Here is a 20,839-nt window from a genome sequence, read left to right on the forward strand (position 1 = left end):
TTCCAAGAAGAGAACAAGCAATACCACCAATTAATAAGAAATCGGGGCCACTCTGTGACCGTACGCCAATTGTGCAATGTAATACTTTGTAGTTTAACAATTGGATTGACTTTGATGAAGGAAACAGCCCGAGTGTGGTTCGGCTAAACTCTGATTTTCCCGGGCAAGTCAGGAAGGTGCAGCTAGTGGCTCCCACCCCACAGCCTCCAACTCACCACCCAGCGCAGACGCAGGCTGGTTTCACTGGCTGTTCGGACGGAGATGCTGGTTGGAGCCACGTCAGGTGGGGCCTGCAGGGTCTGGATGACCCGGGATGACTGGCTGAAGGGGCTGGGACCCACGATGTTCACTTGCCTCATTCGAAACCTGGAGGCAAAACCATGAGCCAGTGTTATTTCCAAGCCAAAGGCAATAGAACGGAATACGGCCTTCTCGGGTGCTCCTCACACATGTCTTTCTATACTGCAGAGGCCAGCACTCACAAACACCTACCTGTGTTAGTGAAGAATGCAGGTACCAACTATGGCCTCTGTGATTGGTGGCATATATTGTCAATCTGACAGGATCTAGAATCATCTGGAAGGCAGGCCTCTGGGTATGCCTGCAGGGTTATCATGGTTATATTACCCAAGGTGGGAAAACCTGCCCCCTGTGAGTGGTACTGAATCCTGATTGGTACTGGGACTGTGGAAGTGGACAAGAGATCAGCATGCATCCATCGGTTTCTACTTCCTGCCGCTGGGTGTCACATGACCCGCTGGCTCACTCTCCTGCTGGATTAGCTTCCCACTACCTTGGCCTGCACCCTTGAATCAGAGTCGGAACCAACCCTTCCTTTCTTAAGCTGCTTTTCTTGGGGTATTTTATGACAGCAATGGGAAAAACAAGAAGCCCTTTTTCTTAATAGCCTCCAGAGAATGGTCTCATGTGACTCAGAACGATTTAGTTCCCAAGTGAAGCAGATTTGATGGAGCTGAAGGGTAGAAATTTAAATGGTCAGTTGCCATTGGCTGACTCCAATTCAGGGTAACCTTAGGGGATTAAGGTCATTCAACAGAGCCCAATGTCATAATGTTTGCCACCAAACACAGTTTTGAAAGTCCAGTGTTTAGAATGGCCAAGGGCATTGCCACAGCCCAAGGGTATCCTGACGTGGAGCATAGTGGAAAGTGAACGTGCGGCCTTCAGTCAATCAGAATTATCTCTATTTCTTTATAATGTAAGAACCATGAGTGTGCTAAGCAAAAGTGCTCTACCTCTGAGACACACCCTAGCTCCTCACCTGGGGATTCTAGGCAGGTGCTCTACCACTGAGCCACACCCCAGCCCTTCACTGGGAGATTCTAGACAGGTGTTCTACCACTGAGCCACACCCCAGCCCCTCACTGGAGGATTCTAGGCAGGGGCTCTACTGTTGAGCCACACCTCAGCTCTATTTTAACTTTTGAGATAGGACTTGATATATTGCCTGGCCTGACCTTAAACCCATTCTGTAGCTCACGAAGGCCTTGAAATTGCAATCCTCCTGCCTCAGCCTCCTCAGTATCTGCTACGACAGGCCTGTACCACCAAACCTGGTTGTGTCTTCTTTCTCTATAATTATCCAAGCTGAATCCACATATAACAAAAACCGTAAGTAAGGACACATAATGCTTCTGTCAGAGGTCTCCTAAATTAATGTAAATTTAAGACAGGGGTATTGTTTTCCTCTCACAGTTTCTGATCTTTCGGATAACTACACAGCCGCATGTAATTCCACACGTCAAGTCTTGAATCCTAGCGGCTCATCGAAGCTACATGATTTTCTCTTAAGGATTGAGTATACGCGTCTTGACTCATCTGCTATAATCTTAGGATGAGTGTTCAAATGAACAGACTCAAAAACATCTCTCTCATTAGGCTCTTAAAAAAAATTCTAACTTTGGTATCGTACTGAATAAATGCTCTTCATGAAGACATAATTTCACCTCTCACTCTTTGAATTACTCATCCTTATTCCCTCATCCCCCCGATTACACGGAATGTATCCATCCCAGCAGAACAATGACATTATCAAACTCAACATCTGGTGATAACTGGAAATTTCATCTCTTGCGCTGATGTTCCGGGAACCGATAGCATCGCTAACAGCTCATGATCACCCTACCCTTTGTGAAGGCTGGGGATTTACTGCCAGGGTAAGTGGCAGGATCTGGAAGCAAAAGGTTAAATGCCATGTTAAGCGCTTGATTAGTGAGAAGAGCAACTCCAGGGTCATGGGAGGGAGAAGCAGAATGGGGCGCCTGGGACGTCGGCTCTGTTAGGAGTCCGCAGCCTGCGGTTCCTGGTTATCTCCTGACTGCAATAGCGAGCCCTTTCTGCAGTGTGCTTCACGGAAACACCCGAGCAGCCTAACATCCGGCCATACACTTGGAACTATACTCAAACTGTGTATCTTGCTTAAGGCTTTTATGTATACACTGTTATTACTACTTATAGAATTCCCCACGCATGTGTTGTGTATGTGTTGTGTGTGTGTGCTTATATGTTCTGATGCACCAACATGGGTGCACATGTGGAATCCAGAGGTTGACATAGGATGTCTTTCTCCATCATTTTCCTCCTTATTTTTTGAGACAGGGTCTCTCACTGAACCTGGATCTAAGCACTTCAGCCAGATGGGCTGGCTAGAAAGCCCCAGCGCTGGGATTATAGGTATGTACCATAGTCCCAAGGCAGGTTTCATGGGCTCCTAGGAATGCAAACACAGGTCCTCACGCTTGTAAAGCAAGCACTCACCAGCTGAACCATCTCCCCAACCCTCTGCCTAGAGAATTCTATCTTCCATGACATCTGGTTTCTCACACCACTAACATGCCCAGTGGCAACCACTTCCCGTGGTTCTCACCTGTAGTGTGTGTAGGGTGTGAGGTTTGGAATCTCCAGCATCTGGGCATCAGGCTCGTTCTCCTCCTCATAGAGGGTGACCCACTCTTCCTCGTCCCCAATGGCGCCGACCTGTGGAGAAGGGATCCTGAGATGGACTGGACTCACCACGGTGACCAGGGCTGCTTGGCATTCTGTACGCAGCTCCCTGGGTGTGATGGGCTGAGCGCAGCCACCAAGGATCACACGCCTGGGAGCTACTGGTTCCTGCACACACATCCCACCTGTCATGGAGTGTTGGGCTTCTGTTATTCGCAGTGCACATGACATCCGTGAAGGTTCTAGTTCAAAACTCAGTCAAGATCTTGGCCTCAGCTGAACTGGGACTGAACGAGCATGTGATCAAACTGGACTCTCTGAATGTGGCTGACAATGAGGGGGGACTGAGAAGCCAATGACAATGACACCGGGTTTTGATTCTACTGCATGTACTGGCTTTGTGGGAACCTAGTCTGTTTGGATGCACACCTTCCTAGACCTGGATGGAGGAGGGAGGGCCTTGGACTTCCCACAGAGTGGGGCACCCTGACTTCTCTTAGGACTGGAGAGGGAGGGCGAGGGGGAGTGGGAGAGAAAGGGGAGGATGGGAGGAGGTGGAAATTTTTAATAAATAAATAAATTAAAAAAAAAAAGAACTTGGCCTCAAGAGGGCCAGCCCTGTGCCCTGTGGCTCAGATTCTGGGTGGTGGGCAGGATCATCCCGTTGCCTTGTCCTCTTCTCTCCTGACAAGTAGGAGAAGCTCAGAGAGCGAGACAGTGTGCAGCGATGGAGTCCTCACTAGGGTCTAGAGCCAGCTCCAGGGCACCACCTAACTTTTTACCCCCCCCCCCCCCCCCCAGTATGCACCACGGAGACTCCACAGTCCCCAGTCCTTGTGGAGAAGGCAGAGTTCCTGATTGACAGTAGAGCATGCAGGCCTGGTCATGTCTGACAAAGTACCCTGGGAGCTGGCAAAATGGCTCAGCCAGTAAATGCCTGCTGCACAAGCAGGGGATCTTGAGATTTGATCCCCAGAAGCAGGCATGAAGGCTACCGAGATGGCTCAGAGTTCAAGAGCCTGTACTGTTCTCACAGAGGGCCTGAGGCAACTCCCAGCACCCACATCAGTTCACGACCACCTGCAACTCCAGTCTCAGAGGATCTGACGCCCTCTTCTGGCCTCTAAGGGCACTGCACTCAAGTATCCATACATATCCATACACACATAATATATTTTTAAGATAGGCATGGTGGCACACACTTGAAATTATGGAGCTTGGGAGATGGAGACAGATAGATTCTTGGAGCTCCCCAACCAGTCAGCCAAGCTGAACCAATGAGCTTCATGGCTGTCCCCCCAAAACAAAACAAAACAGAAAAAGAATCCTCCCCCAAAACAAAATGGACAGTACCCTGAAAAATTATACCTGAGGTTGATTCTGGTTTCTACACACACACACACGTATACACATGTATGTAAACACATGCACACAAACACAGGGACATGCACCCTCAGATGTTTTCTCACACAGTTGAACACAAGTGCATGCACACTCGTGTACACACAAACGAATGCACACAAACACAGGTACATACTCAGATGTATACACATATAGGTGAACACATGTACATGCACACTTATGTGTACAGACCCCTTCCACACACACACATACACACACAATGCACACTTATGTGCACACACCCCTTCCACACACACACACATACACACACAATGCACACTTATGTGCACACACCCCTTCCACACACACACATACACACACAATGCACACTTATGTGCACACACCCCTTCCACACACACACACATACACACACAATGCACACTTATGTGTACACACCCCTTACACACACACACATACACACAATGCACACTTATGTGCACACACCCCTTCCACACACACACACACACACACAGAAGCACCTCAGGGCAGAGCTGGTCTGAGGAACACTACTCTTTATAGACTTGTCCCTTCCAAGTTGGTCTGTGAGGTCCCACTTGGCTGTCCCCAGCACCCTCCTGTCCTGGGAACGACACATCCATGGATTGCTCCATTAGCAATTGTACAGTCGTACTTCCTGTGACCTCTAACCTGACCCTAATTGCTTGCCTTGCCTAGGCAAGCCCAACCACAGCTTCTCTACCCTCTTGATGACACCTTAGCCTGTCCCAGACAGAACCCAGAGGGACACTGATATGTGTTCCTGCTGTGACTCCTGTAAGTATTCCATTGACTTCTGAAGCTCCTGTGTGACCCTGGGGATCATACTATACAAACAGAGGGTGCTCCCAGAGCCAGTTCAGCCAGGATCGGTCCTACTCTGGTATTTAATACTCCATAAGTGACTTAAATAACAGGGCAGATCTTGTGCTCATTAAGTTCACAGAGGAAACCAAGTTGGCAGGTGGCCAAGCCTTGGCGGTCGTGAGGGGCTGAGAATTCATGGCGACCTTGGTGAGCTGCAGAAATGATACAAAGGACGAAGGACAAGAAGGGGCCGGCAAGCAAGAGTGAGCAGCCTACTTCCCGGAGACAAGTGGAAGCAGCCTGAGAGGTGGGTCGTCCAAACAAAAGTGGGAAAACCATTGCAGAAAGAGCTGGAGTCCTAGGAGACCCACCCTTCCATTCTAGTCTCCACCCAGCGAAGTTGGACGGGGCCTAGGCCTGTGCTGTACACTAACGCAAGCACCTGGATACACCTGCATGTGTGTACACCCTGCACAAACCTGTATGCACCTACACATACAGATAAGTGCCCACACACACCTGTATTCATCTGAATTGGGCAATATGCTTTTGTGCACACATGTGTACCTGCACATACCTGTGTGCACTTGTATATGTATGTATGTATGTATCTATACACATGTACACAGTAGCATCTATATACCTAGATGAATCTGTACACATGCAAATACCTTCACACAGCTTTATGTACCTGTACACATCTGAATTCACCTGAGCATGACTATATACATGTGTGCACACATGTATGTACCCACATATACCTGTGTGTATTTTTATATGTATGTATGTATGTAAACACATGTAAACAGTGGCATACACTTATATGTCTATATGCACCTGTACACATAGGTAAGTACCTGTACACACCTGTATTCACCTGAACATTACTGTATGCATGTGTGTACACATGTATGTACCCACACACAACTGTGTGTATATATGTATATATCCACACAGGATATATACATAAGTGGCATACACTTATGTATACCTGTATGCATCTGCACACATGTACGCACCTGCATACAATTGTGTGAACCTGCACAGTACACACCAGTTCACAGTGCTCTGTGCACCACAGCCAAAGGGTAAAATTGAGGCACATATCCCAGATGAAAAAGAAGCATTCTTTTGCCATGAAGAGGCATGGGGCACTAGCATGGGCACTTGCTTTTATGTGGACAGACTTCAGAAACATTGTGCTGGGTAGAAGCCTGTCCCTAAGCCCTCATAACATAAGGGTCTCCTTTAGGAAATGACCGAGGTGTGGTGGTGGGGGGGGGGAGAAGCAGGGGTGGAGCAGGAGGCAAGCAGGGGTGGGGTGCGAGGAAGTTGGAGGGAAGCTCCTGGAGATAAGTTTCACGTGCTGAGACTCAGTGGGAGAAGGAGAAAAACATCCTGAATCTTCTGCCTTGGGAATGGGTCTCTTTAAACCAGCAAACTTTGTGTTCTGTGAACCTCATCTCAATTTGTAAAAGAGGTATTGAAATTTAAGGCGGGATGCTATCCAAAAACACCTGGGAGAGAAAGAGCTGGAGGTCAGCGTGGCTAACGAGCAGCTGGGATTCTGCGAAGGAGCAAGGCAGCTGAACTAGGCCAATGGAGGGAAGGATGTGGCCACCTGCGAGGCTGGGACAGGAAAGCGCTCCCAGCCACCATGAATCTTGGTAGCTCTGGAAGTCTAGCCTCTATTCCTGCCACCCGCGCTCTGCAGAGAGGGGCCACTGCTGCACTTTACCACCCGGATCCTCTGTGGCCGAGTGAGGGGCAGCAGATGTATACAAGGTTAATTGATCCTCCAAGTCCCAGCAGCGTGACTGAATGCTCCTTTCTCTGCCCGGCTCTGTCCTCCAGCCCTATCTTGGCAAACTCTCCTTGAGCGAAGGCTAGTTATAGGCACACTCTGGGTCCTCCTTCTTGGCTCAGGCACATCTACCCGGGGCTAGGTGCTTCCCTGACTCTGTGGGCGGCTCCAGCGCTGGCCTCACATGATAGATGACTCCTGGACGTAAATGCTGCTCCAGGGGCTGCATGGATCAGGGTAGTGGCTCTGGGCTCAGGGCCATCCATCACGTCACCAAGAGGATCGGAAGAGAAGTGGCAACCTTTGAGCTGCTACTCAGAAGAGAGGGTGAGACATGGCTGTCTGGTGGACGGGCAGGAAGACTGACTGGGAGGCGGGATGCTCAACTCAGCTGTTTTCATTGAGCGTAAGGAGCCTGCTCCTCCCATTAACGAAGATCAAGCTTCATGCTACAGGGGCTGAAGTCAGCAGGACAAGTCCACGGGTCCCGACTTACTTCTCCCCTTAAGTCAGACAGTGTTGTGGAAGACAGATCTTCCCTTTTACAGCCCCCGCCCCATGTTACCACTGTCTTATAGCTGGTGTCTACAATGCCAGCTATGGAGGGATGTCTGGTTCATTTCTGGTCTTCCATTCTGCTGAGTTCAACATAGGATATCAAGGCTCCAAGCAAGCCAGTTGGGATAACGGAATATGATTGAGGTGTGACCTACGCATTCCTGATCTTTCCCTCCTGCCAGGTCCCCTTTCTGAAGGTTTCTGACTTGGAGATGTGACAGGTGACTGACAGGCCCAGGTGGGTACCATGTCTCTGTCTGGCTCTGCCTGCCATAGTCCCCAAATCACGGTGTGAGGGCAGCACATGGCCTTAAGCACATGAGTCCACACAAAGCTCTCTACTCTGATTCAGACATGTCTGCTCCTTCTCCTGTCTTCTCTAGGCAACTGCCAGCCCCTTCCAGCAGCTTTCTTGAACTGCCTCTACTTTCTCACTCCCTCTCTGGAAGCCTTCACGAGCAGCCTCCCCTGCTTCATTGCTTCTGGAAGCATCTATAGATGGCTGCCCCTACCCTCTGTCTCCCTCTTCTGAAGACAGCATCCATGGACAGCTCTCCAACTCTGACCAAGGAGATGACATGTGATGTCCCCATCCTGTGCACTCATCTACCTCCCACCTACCTGACAGGGCCAGTTCATGGTTCTCAAAGGTCAATCATATAGATATACTATGTGTCGAAATGGGTTTGGAGGAGAATATGGCTTAAAATCTGTAGCATCAGTAGAAGAAAGAATGTCTAGAGAGATGGCTCAGTCAAAAAAGTACACACCACATAAATATGAGGATCTCGGTTTGATTCCTGGGGCTCCAGGTAAAAGAGCCAGAAGTGAGGAATGCCATGTGCCTGCAATCCCAGAGCTAGGGAGGGGGAGAAATGAGGATCCTTGCTGTCCAGTCAGCTCAGTCTAATCGGTGAGTTCCATGTTCAGGAGAGACCCTGTCTCGAAAGATAAGGTGGAGACTTGACCTCTGGCCTCAGTATGCATGTTCATACAAACACCCCCAAATATGAAATACACATATACAATGACAGACAGAAGATAAAGATGATAGAAAGAAAGTTGATTACAAGAATTGCCCAACCCTACCCTGGAGCTTAGCAACTTCACAAATTAGTGTCTGATGCGACGGCATCTAGCCAATTAACAGCCAAGAAGTCAGATTTCTATAAAGCTTGACAGCCAGCAAACAGCCTATCAAACAAGGCTCCACTCACTACTCGGTAAAATTGAGCCCACAGGACAAATGCAGCCCCTTTCTTGTTTTTGTTGATAAAGTTTTATTGGAGCACAGCCATACTCAATGATTTGTATGTTGCTCATCTCTGTGATTCCATGGCAGAGATGCATAGATCATCTCTCCAGGAGCCAGCCCTTTAGTGGGAAAGCATCCACCCTGCTTGAGCATGCTCCCCAGAGGCACAAGGCAAATGTCATAGTAGGTCCTGCCTATTATTATTGCTACTCGTAAGTAAGTATGGGGTCTCACGTTCCACTGTACCCCATTGGTTTCTCTGGGGTCCAGCGGAAAATTTGGTGTTCATCCCTGTTTGTTCAACATGCTAATAATCGTGCGAATGATTTTTAAAAACCAGCACAAAATGTGGGCTAGCTGGTATGGAACACTATTTGGATAGGACACATTCTTACCCAATCCACCAGAACTCAGCAAGAATCTTACATCCCTATGACAGAAGGTTTACATCTTTTTCTGAGGAGACCAGGATTCTTTAATCCTTGCCTGGCTCCTCTGGCTCAGTAAACTTCCAGGCCATCACACTAGAGTGTTCTAGAAGAAGTAAGTGACTGGTTACTACCAGAACACAGGACCCAGAGTGAGTCAGGGCTCTAAAGATGAAACAATTGACGCTCCCCCGGGGAAGCTGGGATTTAAAGGCTTTCTTGCCTTTCTCTGAAAGCCAACAAACAGCGCTTTACAATGCTTATTATAGAAGCTGAAATGGCCACATTTCAAAGGCCACTCGGCAGGGCAGGTCCTTTATTGCATCAAGGAGTGCACAGTCCCTCCGAGGAGGTGACAAGCTCCTCCAGCAGGGCCAATGGCTAACCTGCCACCGTGTCTAGTCTGCCCTTGGCACCAGCGGCCCGGAAGCAGGACCCATTTGGGCATGTGCTTTCATTTAACGACTAGAAGTCTCAGAGGCCGCCGCTCCTGCCAAGCAGAGTTTTCACACAAGCCGGGTTGTGAGCATGAAAAACGTCTCTCGATTCAGCTGGGCTTCTGGGAAGTTTGGGGAGAACCGATGGGCCTGTGTAGGATTTTAAATGCCCCCTCTAGGGGAATTTGGGGTCCGCTCTGCACCCCACATCCCCAGGACTTCAGTGGTTACTCCAAGGACAGTCATTAACTTCATCTCAGAGGCCCCACACAGATGGAGAGGAGGGCACGAGGAGGGAAAACTGACAAGGAGGCAGCTGTCCTTCCCTTCAGAGCCCAGCAGAGGGGAGACATTCCAGAACTCGGTGGAAACCTGCCAGCCCCATGCACCCCGCCTGGCTGAAACTCCTGTTGTCAGCAGGAAAACTTGCAACTTCGCAGATACTCAGACCCGGTGACTCGGTGTGGAATGGTGTCCCCGTGCCTGAGCCAAGCGCAGCTCCCCCAAATGAGGGGGGCTGGAGGGCACGGAGGCAGAGGGACAGATGGGGCTGGCACTTCTGGCAAAAGCGCAGCCCAACCAGGAAGGAACTAGAGGCTTGGGGAGGCCCAAAGGCCAGTTCCCTGAGCAGATCCGGAACTCTTGCAAGCTAATGAGTTGTTAAGGGGATTCTCCTTAGTCCTTGATTGATCTCCGCTGGCTGGCAAGGAAGCTGCCTGCTTTGAGAAGGGCAGGGTTTGGGCAGCCCTTCCCCCTAGTTCGTGGCTGCCTCTTCCTGCAGTGTATGTGTGTAGTTCCTTCTTGTTTCTTGTTTTACAATTCATTTCTCCCCTTTCTCTCCCTCTCTCTTTTTTTCTCTCTCTTCCCCCTCTCTTACACATACACACTCATTCTGTGTTTGTATTCATGACTGTGCATACAAATACCCATATACATACACATATGTACTTGTACATGTGTGTGAATGATGAGGCCAGAGGTCAACTTGGGTGTCCCTCCTCAGGCAGCTGCCCCACCTTGCTTGTTTCCTTCCTTCCTTCCTACCTTTTTTTTTTTTTGTAGATTTTCTCATTTTCCATGTTTCAGAGTTTTCCATGTGTGTACATATGAACACTGTGTGCCTGGTTCCTGCGGAGGTGACGGGGGGGGGGGCATTGGAGCCCATGGAATTGTAGCTACAGATGATTGGGAGCTGCTATGTGGGTGCTGGGAACAGAAGCTGGGTCCTCTGTAGGAGCAACAAGTGCTCTTAACTGCCGAGCTATCTTCCTATGTGATTCCCACCTTATTTTTAGAGACAGGATCTCTACCACGGAGCTACACCCTAACCCTTTTAATAAGGGCATTTACTTCATTCAAAGGGGCTCCACCGTCATGTCCTAATTATGCTGCAAAAGTCCCACTCCTAATATGACTCTCTGAGGGAAGGCATCAATATATGCATTTGTAATAAACACACACCAGGTCCACAGCACCTGTCTCATGCCCCCTACATGTGAGATCATCTATCCACCATTGTTCACAGTGTCCCTGATGAAATGGTCTTCCGCTCCTCCTTTTTCTCCCCTGAGGGGTGCAGCTCTTCCTAAGAATCCCCTCTCCAGGAGGAGACGGTTCCCAGTCTTCCCTACATAGACCCCTTCCTGGGTTTTGAAGTCAGGGGCCTCTGGTGCTGAGCCCCAGCAGTACAGACAAAGGGACAGACTTGAACGTCCCCGGAGCCCTGCCATCTTGACCCTAGACTGGCTTGCGTTTATTTGCACAGAGGTGGGCCCTGCGTATCTACCAGAGATAGGGAGTAGCTGGAGTTTGGGTTGCTCCTGCTTTTCCCACCAGGTCTGATGCTCTAAAAGACTAATAGCAACAAAGAGGCCTCCCCAGACACAGAGGGTTCATGGTACTGCCTCTAAATCCAGAGAATGTTGACAAAGACCTTTGCTTCACCACAGGGAACAAGGACCCCATGGGAGGGGCTTGAACTCCACATCCAAACATATCAACGTGGAAACCCGCAGGCTGCCCTGAGATGCCATAACACTCAGCCTTCTTCATAAAGCAAGGATGATAAGGTCACCCCAAAACACGATCAGAAGCCCCTCTGAGGACAAAGTGAGTGATGGCCAGAAAGCTAGCCCTGCAATACGCCGGGTCCACTTGACCTACAGGATAGCCAAGCTGCTCTGCATAGATTGCTGGGGTGAAGGGTGTTATTCTCCACTGTGGTCTCAGGGTGGTGAGAGCTGCCACCACTACTGCTGGGAAGCCTCGTGTCCTGTGAGGAATGCACCATAATTCAGTTGTCTGGAAAATGGCCATGACTTCAAACCTGTTGCATGGTTGTTCCTGGATGCTCATGGCTTTATAGCCATTGCGAACTCCAGACTACCAGCAGAGACCACTAAAGATGCTGCCATTGCTTCCCTGGTCTCACCCGCTGTCTCCTCTGGAAACCACAGTGATGGCTCTGGCCCATTTGCCCCCCTCCTCCAACTCCTGACAAAGGGATGTTGGAGAAATAAAGTTCCCTTTTGGTGCCACTTAGCCCAAAATCTGCTGGTCCCCAGTTCTAGGATAAGAAACTGGGCATGGTACAGCATGCCTGTCATCCCACTGGGGTGGTTGAGGCAGGAGAATGACTAAGGCCATTCTCATTTGAGGCCATCCAGAACTACATTGTGGCTTTAAGGCTTGCTGTGCAGGCACGAGACCTGAGTTTGGATCCCCAGCGCTCTCGTCAAACAGACTGGTGTGGCCATACGTGCCCCTCTCACCTAAGTGATGGGGACTGGGGGTGGGGGTCAGAGACTTGGTAGGATTGGGGATCAGAGACAGGAGGATTGTTGAGGCTTACTGGCTGCCAACCCTGACAAAAAGTGATGAGCTCCAAGTTCAGCAAGAGAGCGTGTGTCAAGGGAATAAAGCAGAGAAGGGAAGGGGGCCCTGATGTCTTCCTGTGTGTTCATGGGCACTAGATGATACACACAGAACATGAACACACACACACACACACACACACACACACACACAGAGAGAGAGAGAGAGAGAGAGAGAGAGAGAGAGAGAGAGAGATCTTGACTCAAAAATAAAAACATAAGGAAACATACCACCATTACCAACAACAGATGCCCGGCACTTCCCTCCTTCTGAGCCTCTCCTCTCACACCCCTGCCTGCCCAAGGTGTCCTCTTCCTGCTTCCTCCCTCAGGTCCTAACCATGACCTCACCTCCTCCAGGAGCCTTCCCTGATAGAACTAGTCAACCATTCACTTCCCTTCTCGGATTCTGCCAGCAACATCTCCCCATGTGCACCCTGTCCAGGCTCACTGAGAACGGTCATCTCCTCTACAAAATCTCTGAGTTCCTGCAGGGAGTGTGTGCATGGGGGCTGAGCACCTGGGACCAGAAATAGCCCAGCCACCCTGGTCCTCTGCTCTGTAGCACGAGCAATAGATTTGATGAATCATGAAATCTACCAAGCAGTTGGTGCTCACTAAATGCTTTCTGGGTGCAAGGCAGCAAGGAATGAATGAAGGAAATGAATGGAAGATACATCGACCAGAAAAATGAAGCACCTAGAGAGATCTAAAGCAAAAGAATTAGTGTGACAGGATCATGGCACAGGACGGTCCTTGAAGTGGCAGGGGATGCTGACCCTGGTGACGATAAAATGGACAGTGTGTACATGGGTGTGTATATGTGGTATGTATGTATGTGGTATATATGTGTGTATGGGCAGTCTATTTGTGGTATGTTTATGTGTGATATGTGTAGTATGTGCATGTATATTCTATGAGTGGTCTGTGTGGTGTATGTATGAGTGGAATGTGTATGTGGTGTGTGTGTCTGAGCCAGCATCTCTGCCTGAACCCAGAGTTGGGTGATTCTGCTAACTGGGCCAACAAGCCCTTGGGATCCTCTAGCCTCTGCCTCTTCAGCAATGGGACCAGTGGAGTGTGATACCCAGTGGGCTCTATTGTGGGTGAGGGGAGCCTTAAGCTTGTGCAGCAGGCACTGTACCGACTAAGCAGTTTCCAAGAGTCCCCATAATAGGAACTGAAATGATCTGATGATAGATTAATAAGCAGAATGGCCGGGTTCATACTCTGCACGACTTCCAGATTTGCTATGCTGGCCAAGGTGCACGACCAGAAGTCATTGCAAGGGTGTCATTACAGACAATCACACAAACAATAAAGATTTGGAAATATCTGTGTGTTTCATCATCACCTGTCACCACAGACCCCAGCCGCAGAGGGGGAGGCCCCATGTTAGAGCCAAAGATGAAACCGCCTCTGCAGATGTATGCCAATCACTGGGCTATTGTTGAAGGGCCCATTAGAGCCACTGATGGCTTTCCTCCATACATGCACCAGACAACTGGAAAATAATGTCACTTTTCCTATTAGGAAAAAGGAATTCAGGGTTGGTGGGGGTTTGCTACAACTGCGATGCTGACAGAGGCTTCTCTAAGGGCCCACAGTAGCCTAGACAATCGCCCACAGTGGGGAAGAGGTGGTCTGGGTGGGGCCAGAGATGCTGTCTTGCAGAGCTTATAGAGGAACTGAGAGGACGTGGCCTGAAGAGTCTGTCACCTTCAAGGTGACAGGTAGCCAAAGAGATCTAAGAGCCACCTTAAAGGAGGTTGCTCTGTCCCCAGGTGGCATTTGTGATGTGATCCCATCTGCTGGCTCAGCAGGGGCTCCTTGGCACTTGCCTTGCGCCTTGTGCATGTCTCCATGTGAGGTCATGGCCAACACCTGGATGGCAAGGGTCCTGGTCTCACCCAGCTAACACCTCCAAGAAGACAAGGACAGTCACCCCATGACAGAAATACAGAAGGGATGGTGAGGTGGAGTGTGGACAAAGTGCCTACTGTGTAAGTGAGTTCAAATCCTCAGCACTTACATAAAAGCTGGCCATGGTATCATGTACCTGTAATCTCCCTGCTACAATGAGGAGCCGGGATAGCGAGACAAGCAAATTCCCAGATGAAACTAGGCCTGCTACACCAACAAACCAGTAGTGAACATCTTCCTCAAACAAGATGGAAGGCCAGGACCAAAACCTGAGGCTGACCTCCACATACATGCCAGACCTTCACACACACCCTCCACAAAGACCATAAAGATGAGAAGAAGTGCAGGCCATTAACATGCACGTGGAGCTACGAGAACTGCTGGGCCTTGAAGCACCCTTGCTGCCCAGTGTACCAACTTCTACCAACTCTGAAAGAGTAAAACATCCCCCAAACAGATACACTGGGCAGGGGAGATGTTTTGTCAATAGAGTGTGTGCTGGGAACTCATGAGGACCTGTTTCTGGGTCTGCAGAACCCATGTCCAAAGCTAGATGTCACAGCACATGCCAGCAACTCCAGAGGTGGGGAGGCAGATCCCCGGAGGGTGCTGGCCAGTCAGTCTAGCCAGCTGGTGAGCTCCAGGTTCAGCGAGAGACCATCCCAAAAAAGACCACTTAAGTCTACTTCCGCTCCCATATGTACACACACATGCACACATACATGCTTACATGCACAGAAATCTATCTGTCTGTCTATCTATCTATCTATCTATCTATCTATCTATCTATCTATCTATCTATCGAGAACAAGTAAGCAAGGAAACCACAATTCCCTTTAGTTCAGATGGGGTTAGACATCATAACCCCAACCCATAGAGAAATTAATGGATCAAAAGAATGTTCTGAATACACTTGACCTATAAAGCATCACAGCTTAGCTTGGCCCTCATTAACCATTCTCAGAACACCTACACTGGCCTACACTTGGCCAATGCCATTTAATGCAAAGTCTATTTTATAGTAAGGTATTGACTAGCTCAAATATATATATATTTACTTGATCATGAAGGAACACAGAACTACCAGCAATCAGCAATATATAGAAAAGGCTGGCCACATGGTGCACTACAGAGAACCACTTTTGTTGCAGAGTGGAGCTGAGATATTATGAGTTTAACCATAGCAGGCTGGCACTGTCCATACATACACAGGGAATCATCATTAGTTGGGGACTGTCTGTATATACATGGGAACCATGGCAACCTCTGCTCATGGTGACCCTTGCCAAGAGGCCTTGGCATCTGTTTCTTTCATGAGTCTCTATACTTTCTGATGGATGCTGGGAAGGTTATTGTCTTGTCTCTGGTGTCTGAGTCCTAGGCCTGGAGCCTAGACAGTGCTTAGCTAGTGTGGCTAGAAGCAGGAGAGGATCCATAGAGTCTAGCATAGGGTACAAAAGGGATGCCCAGGCTGGAGCTCTCAGCCATGCACTGGCCTTCAGTCTCCTGGCTGTGTAGGCAGAAGGCAGAAGGGAAAGGCCTGCCTAGGAACAGAAACTTCTAATAGAAGCACACATGCTCAGCTGTTGACCAAGCTTGCCCTGGAAATCATCCCCAGGGTGTATGTATCGCGAGAGGCTTCAGATAAAATGGCTTGTTAGGTAAATGGAAAACCCTACACACCCCGTGATGTGTCCTTTGGTTACGTGTGGCAGCATGCAGAAACACAAAGTGCCACCTGTGGCCTTCCATCCATCAGCCCCCATGCAATCTAGTTCCTGGAACCTGCCGAGCACACCTGGAAGACACATAGCATTTCCTCGTGCCCTGGTGTCCCCCAGGCATGAGTCACTTCAATGGGAATGGCTAATGACACTCTGGGCAACCTGTATGCATCACCTCCGGGGCCACTGGGACCACACGATATCTCCATCTTCACTGTTCCTTAGTTACCAGGAGACCAGCATGGAACAGATTCGTGTTTTATTTTATTAGCCCATAACACTCTCTAAAACAGCTCCTTTTAAAGAAAATGGCTACTATTATGCACAAATAAGCACTTAGTGGGTTTCCCCCACCCCATCACGACTTTCCATTTTCAGAATGGAAACAGTTTTGTCTGTACCCAAAGTGTTACCGAGAGCGTCTTCATTACCGACAATCCTGCCCCAAGCAGCCTGTGCAGGAGTCGGGCAGCAATTCTGGCTATTAGAGCACAGCGAATGGCCATGCGCAGCAGGGGCTGAGGGAGGGCAAGGAAGCAAGGGGTGGGGAGAGGGTGGCCAAGGACAACAGGTACCACTGCCAACTGCAGGGAAAACGTTGGGGAGAGCTGTTTTGCTCCATCTGTAGCCAGAGGTTACTAATTAAGCAAAGCATTACAGAGCCAGAAATACCCACCAAAGCTGCTGCTTTTTATTTTTTTAAAACCCATATCTGAGAGTCAACACTGCAAGGGCCGTATAAGGGGCTTTTCCAACAGCAAGCATCGTTCATCCCAGAATTCACGGAGGATAACTGAAGTCAAAAACCTCAGTGTGTGGGGCTGGGGAGATGGTTACGAGTAAGGGGATTCCTGGGAACATGAGAAGACCTGAGTCTAATCCCCAGAACACACATAAAAGGAAGCAGGGCGCGGTGGCACATGGTTGTGGTCCCAGCACTGAGAAGATGGAGGATCCTAAGGAGGATTCATCCCTAAGTGGATCCCTCAGGTTCCCTGGCCAGCCAGCCTACCCTAATTAGCAAGCTCCAGGTTCAGAGAGAAAACTGATCTCAAAAAATGAGGAGGAACGTGGTAGAGAAAGACACCTGATGTTGTTTCTGGCCTCTAGTCTTTTGCACATATATGCACACTCACCTGTGCACATATGAACACGTTCGCAGACATGCACACATACAAACCAAAAAATAATGGCAACAAAATTGGTTCGCAGTTTTAGAAAGTAGTCGGAATGTAAGCGAAACTTAATTGCAAAGATGCACTGAGAAGTGGACGGCATGGAAGTGGAATCGAGGCTGGACTGCACATGCTGGCCTGGGAGGATGGGCCAGGCTTCAGTCCTGGCTGCTGTTTGGGGGAGGCCAGGGAGCCTGGACATTCAGCTCCAGGTCATTCCCTTCTTGAACCATCCACAGCCCCAGATAGTTTGACCTTCTCCTCCCTCCATGCTCCTCTAGCAGCCTAGGAAGTCTTTGGGGTGTGTGTGTGTGTGTGTGTGTGTGTGTGTGTGTGTGAATTCATGTGTGTAAAATGGATGTGTATGCCTTGCATGTGTGTGTACAGGTAAATATGCACACGTGTGCACATATAGGTGAAGGCAAGTGGTAAACTTGGTTACTGTTACTTGGAAACTGTCCACCTCGTTGTTTTTTAGATAGGGTCTCACTGGCCTGGAACTCACCAATTAGGCTAGGCTTGTAGCCAACAAACCCTAGGATTCTAAATGTCTCCAGCACTGAGATTACAAACCTGTACCTCATATCTAGCTTTAAATAAAAAAAGAAAAAACAAGCAAACAAATAAAAAAAACAAAAAACATGGATCCAGGGAGATGAAACTCAGGTTCTCATACTCGTAAGGCAAGCACTTTACAGACCAGGCCATCTTCCCCAGGCCCTGGCAAACCTTTCTACACTCACCCCTGCTTTCACACTGTGGACCCCTTCTCTCTAGGTTGCCATCTTGACTTAGTTTTCAGCCTCTTACTGAACGATCACAAGGCCATCTCAGGAGCTGGAGTGCTTGGAAGGGTGAGCATCGATAGCCATCTTCAGGCAAACACATCCACTGCCATCAAGACTGACTCCTGCCCCTTGGTGAGCTTGTTCCAGCTCCGGGTAATAAATGAATGGCTTCTCTTCCAAAAGACAGAGCTGCTCTGTGTGGAGGCCAGTGATGGGCAAGGAAATGGATGCTCTGTGCACTGTAGGCTCAGCAGGTGCCATTGTGATCAACCCACACTGCCAGCACACGCCTGCAGCTCATGACCCATCCAGAGTAAGAGAATGACACAAGCCAGTCTCATTCTCAGCTCCAGGTTCTGTCCTCATCCTCCACCTTCTAAGCTTTCTGTGGATGCTCACAGTGTGACCCTGGGCCAGTGATTTAACTCTGGGTCTTCGTTGTAAAGATGGGATACTAGGACAGGTTGGCAGGGCGCTGGATTGGAGCCCCAGACCTTTGCTGCTGTAATGTCTTCTCCTGTCTTCTGCAGAGGCTGAGGCATCCAACAGGCTGGGTCTCCTCTGAGAGACACACCTGTCCCTCATGTTATCCTTCGGCAAAATTGAAGACATTCTAAAGAGGAATGTTGGGAAATGGCTTCGTGGGTAAAGTGCCTGCTGGGCAAACATGGGGATCCACAGCACCCATGTGAAAGAAGCCGGGTGTGGCCACGTGCACCTGTGACCTCGGTGCTGGGGAGGCGGAAACAGGCAGATCCCCGGTAATCGCTAGCTAGTCAGTCTAGCTGAAATGGCAAGCTCCGGGTTCAGTGAGAGACCTTGCCTCTGAAAACACTGAAATGACCGAGGAAGACTTCCCAACATTAACCTCTGGCCTCTGCGTGTGCCTACATGGGACATGTACAAATGCACACACCACATGTGAGCATGCATACACATGGAGACAGAGAAAGAGAGAGATTCTAAAGAGATACCTGTGCCCCTCCCTTTGTCTAGCTGACTATTAAAACAACGGTTTCTGTTGTGAATTATCTTTTTGTATACTGTGAAGATGTGTCACTCTGATTGGTTTAATAAAAAGCTGAATGGCCAATGGCTAGGCAGGATTTCAAGTCACAGAGGATGCTGGGAAGAAGAAGGTGGAGACACCAGGAGACACAGAGCAAGCAGGATGGGCACTACGGAGCTGAGGTAATAAAGCCATGAGGCAGAATATAAATGAATAGAAATGGGTTCATTTAAGTTATAAGTTATAAGAGCCAGTTAGAAACAAGCCTAAGCTATTGGCTGAGCTTTCACAATTAATAATAAGTTTCTGTGACTGACTACAGGCTTCCAAAGAATTGAAATTTCCTCAGGAGTCCTTCGCTGGGAGAAGTAAAAGGTGGAAGCCTGGGCCAGCCTGACCGGGAGTTTGTCTCCCAGAAAGAGGTTTTCTACAATCTGACAACTATTCAGATCTCCTTGCAGGAGAAACTGGGGCCCTGACCATGCTGACTGGGATTGCCTAGCTATGTGGATCTCTTGCCCTCATTTACAATCCAAACCCCATGTCAGAACCTCAGAGATGAACTGGGTGTGGGGGGCACTGGATCTTTTTATTCCCAATATGGCCCCACCCCTGTCTTTCTCTCTCCATTCTTTCTTGTCTCTTTAGTTGAGAGAGGGTGCAAGCCTAACTTGTTAGGGCTGCCCAGGCCCAGACTGTGGGCCTGACAATTCCACTAACGCTCAGGCAGCCTGGGCAGGGCCGTAGCCCCCTCCATTGCCTTCAGAGGAGCTGAACTCACCTCCCACTCTTTCCTGGGAAGCTTTCCAGAAGCTGCTGCAGCAAGTTTTGTCTGGAAGCTCCCAGGAAGCGTGGCCTTGTGATAATAAGTCATGGCAGTGAAAACAAAGACTTCTAGAACATTCCACTCCTAATCTCCTTTGGAAAGGCTGTGAGAGGAGCCCCAGTTTTCTGCACTGTAGTGAGATTCCCCCCCCCACACACACACACGTCCCTCCCTCCCCAGCACTCTGCTGGTGGAGCCCATCCAGACGCTTAAAGAAAATGCTGTTGCTTTTGTGTGACACAGAGATCCAGCTGGGGAAAGATGCCACAGTCATGTTCACATCCCGCCCTCTGGCAGTCGCTCAGGGTCTCAAACACCTAGGATGAGACTTGCAGCAGCTTCCTTCTAACTTCTCTTGACCTCAGCGGACCCTAAAGATCCGGAAGGTGCTTTTAGAAACTTGCCCCTGGGAATCGGACCTAATCTGGCTGAGAGCACAAGTGCAGAGAGCTCAGGGACCCGGCCTGAAGGGGAAGGAGCTGCTGGCCATTCTGAGGCTTCAACTTTTAGACTCTGAGTTAACTGAAGTATTGTGGACGGAACGTGACTAATGGGTATTTCAGTTCCTGCACTACAGCAGGCTGAAGGACCCTATAAACCAGACGCCACCAAGGAGCTGGGTAGGAACGGCAGTCAGCCTGTTACAGCCGCTCAACTGGGGAAACCAGAAGTGGCTGCTCTGGGGGAGTCTCTCTTAGCAATCAAGGACTGGAACAAGGTCCATGGAGGTGAACCACAGGGTCTTTGCACAGCAGATATAAGCAAAAGGGTCCAGACTGCCCCTTCACATTCTGCAAGCAAAACTGAGGTGAAAGAAGAAAAAGGGCCTCTGGCTGCTGAAAAGGGGAACTAATGTAAAACCTATTATAA

The 20,839-nt window shown here is 49.3% G+C and overlaps 1 protein-coding gene across 1 annotated transcript in view; it reads right to left on the reverse strand.

Moving 5' to 3' along the window:
- Positions 1–20,839, reverse strand: part of Sdk1 (sidekick cell adhesion molecule 1) — a 944,655-nt gene that overhangs the window by 120,279 nt on the left and 803,537 nt on the right. Inside the window, exons 23-24 of the mRNA XM_087903322.1 lie at positions 2,888–2,997; positions 216–366 (exon numbers count right to left, since the gene is read on the reverse strand). Coding sequence (XP_087759448.1) covers positions 216–366; positions 2,888–2,997 — 261 coding nt within the window. The remainder of the gene's footprint in view (positions 1–215; positions 367–2,887; positions 2,998–20,839) is intronic.

The sequence above is a fragment of the Myodes glareolus genome, chromosome 2 (assembly GCF_982192425.1).
Source record: "Myodes glareolus chromosome 2, mMyoGla1.1, whole genome shotgun sequence".
NCBI classification, from domain to species: Eukaryota; Metazoa; Chordata; class Mammalia; order Rodentia; family Cricetidae; genus Myodes; species Myodes glareolus.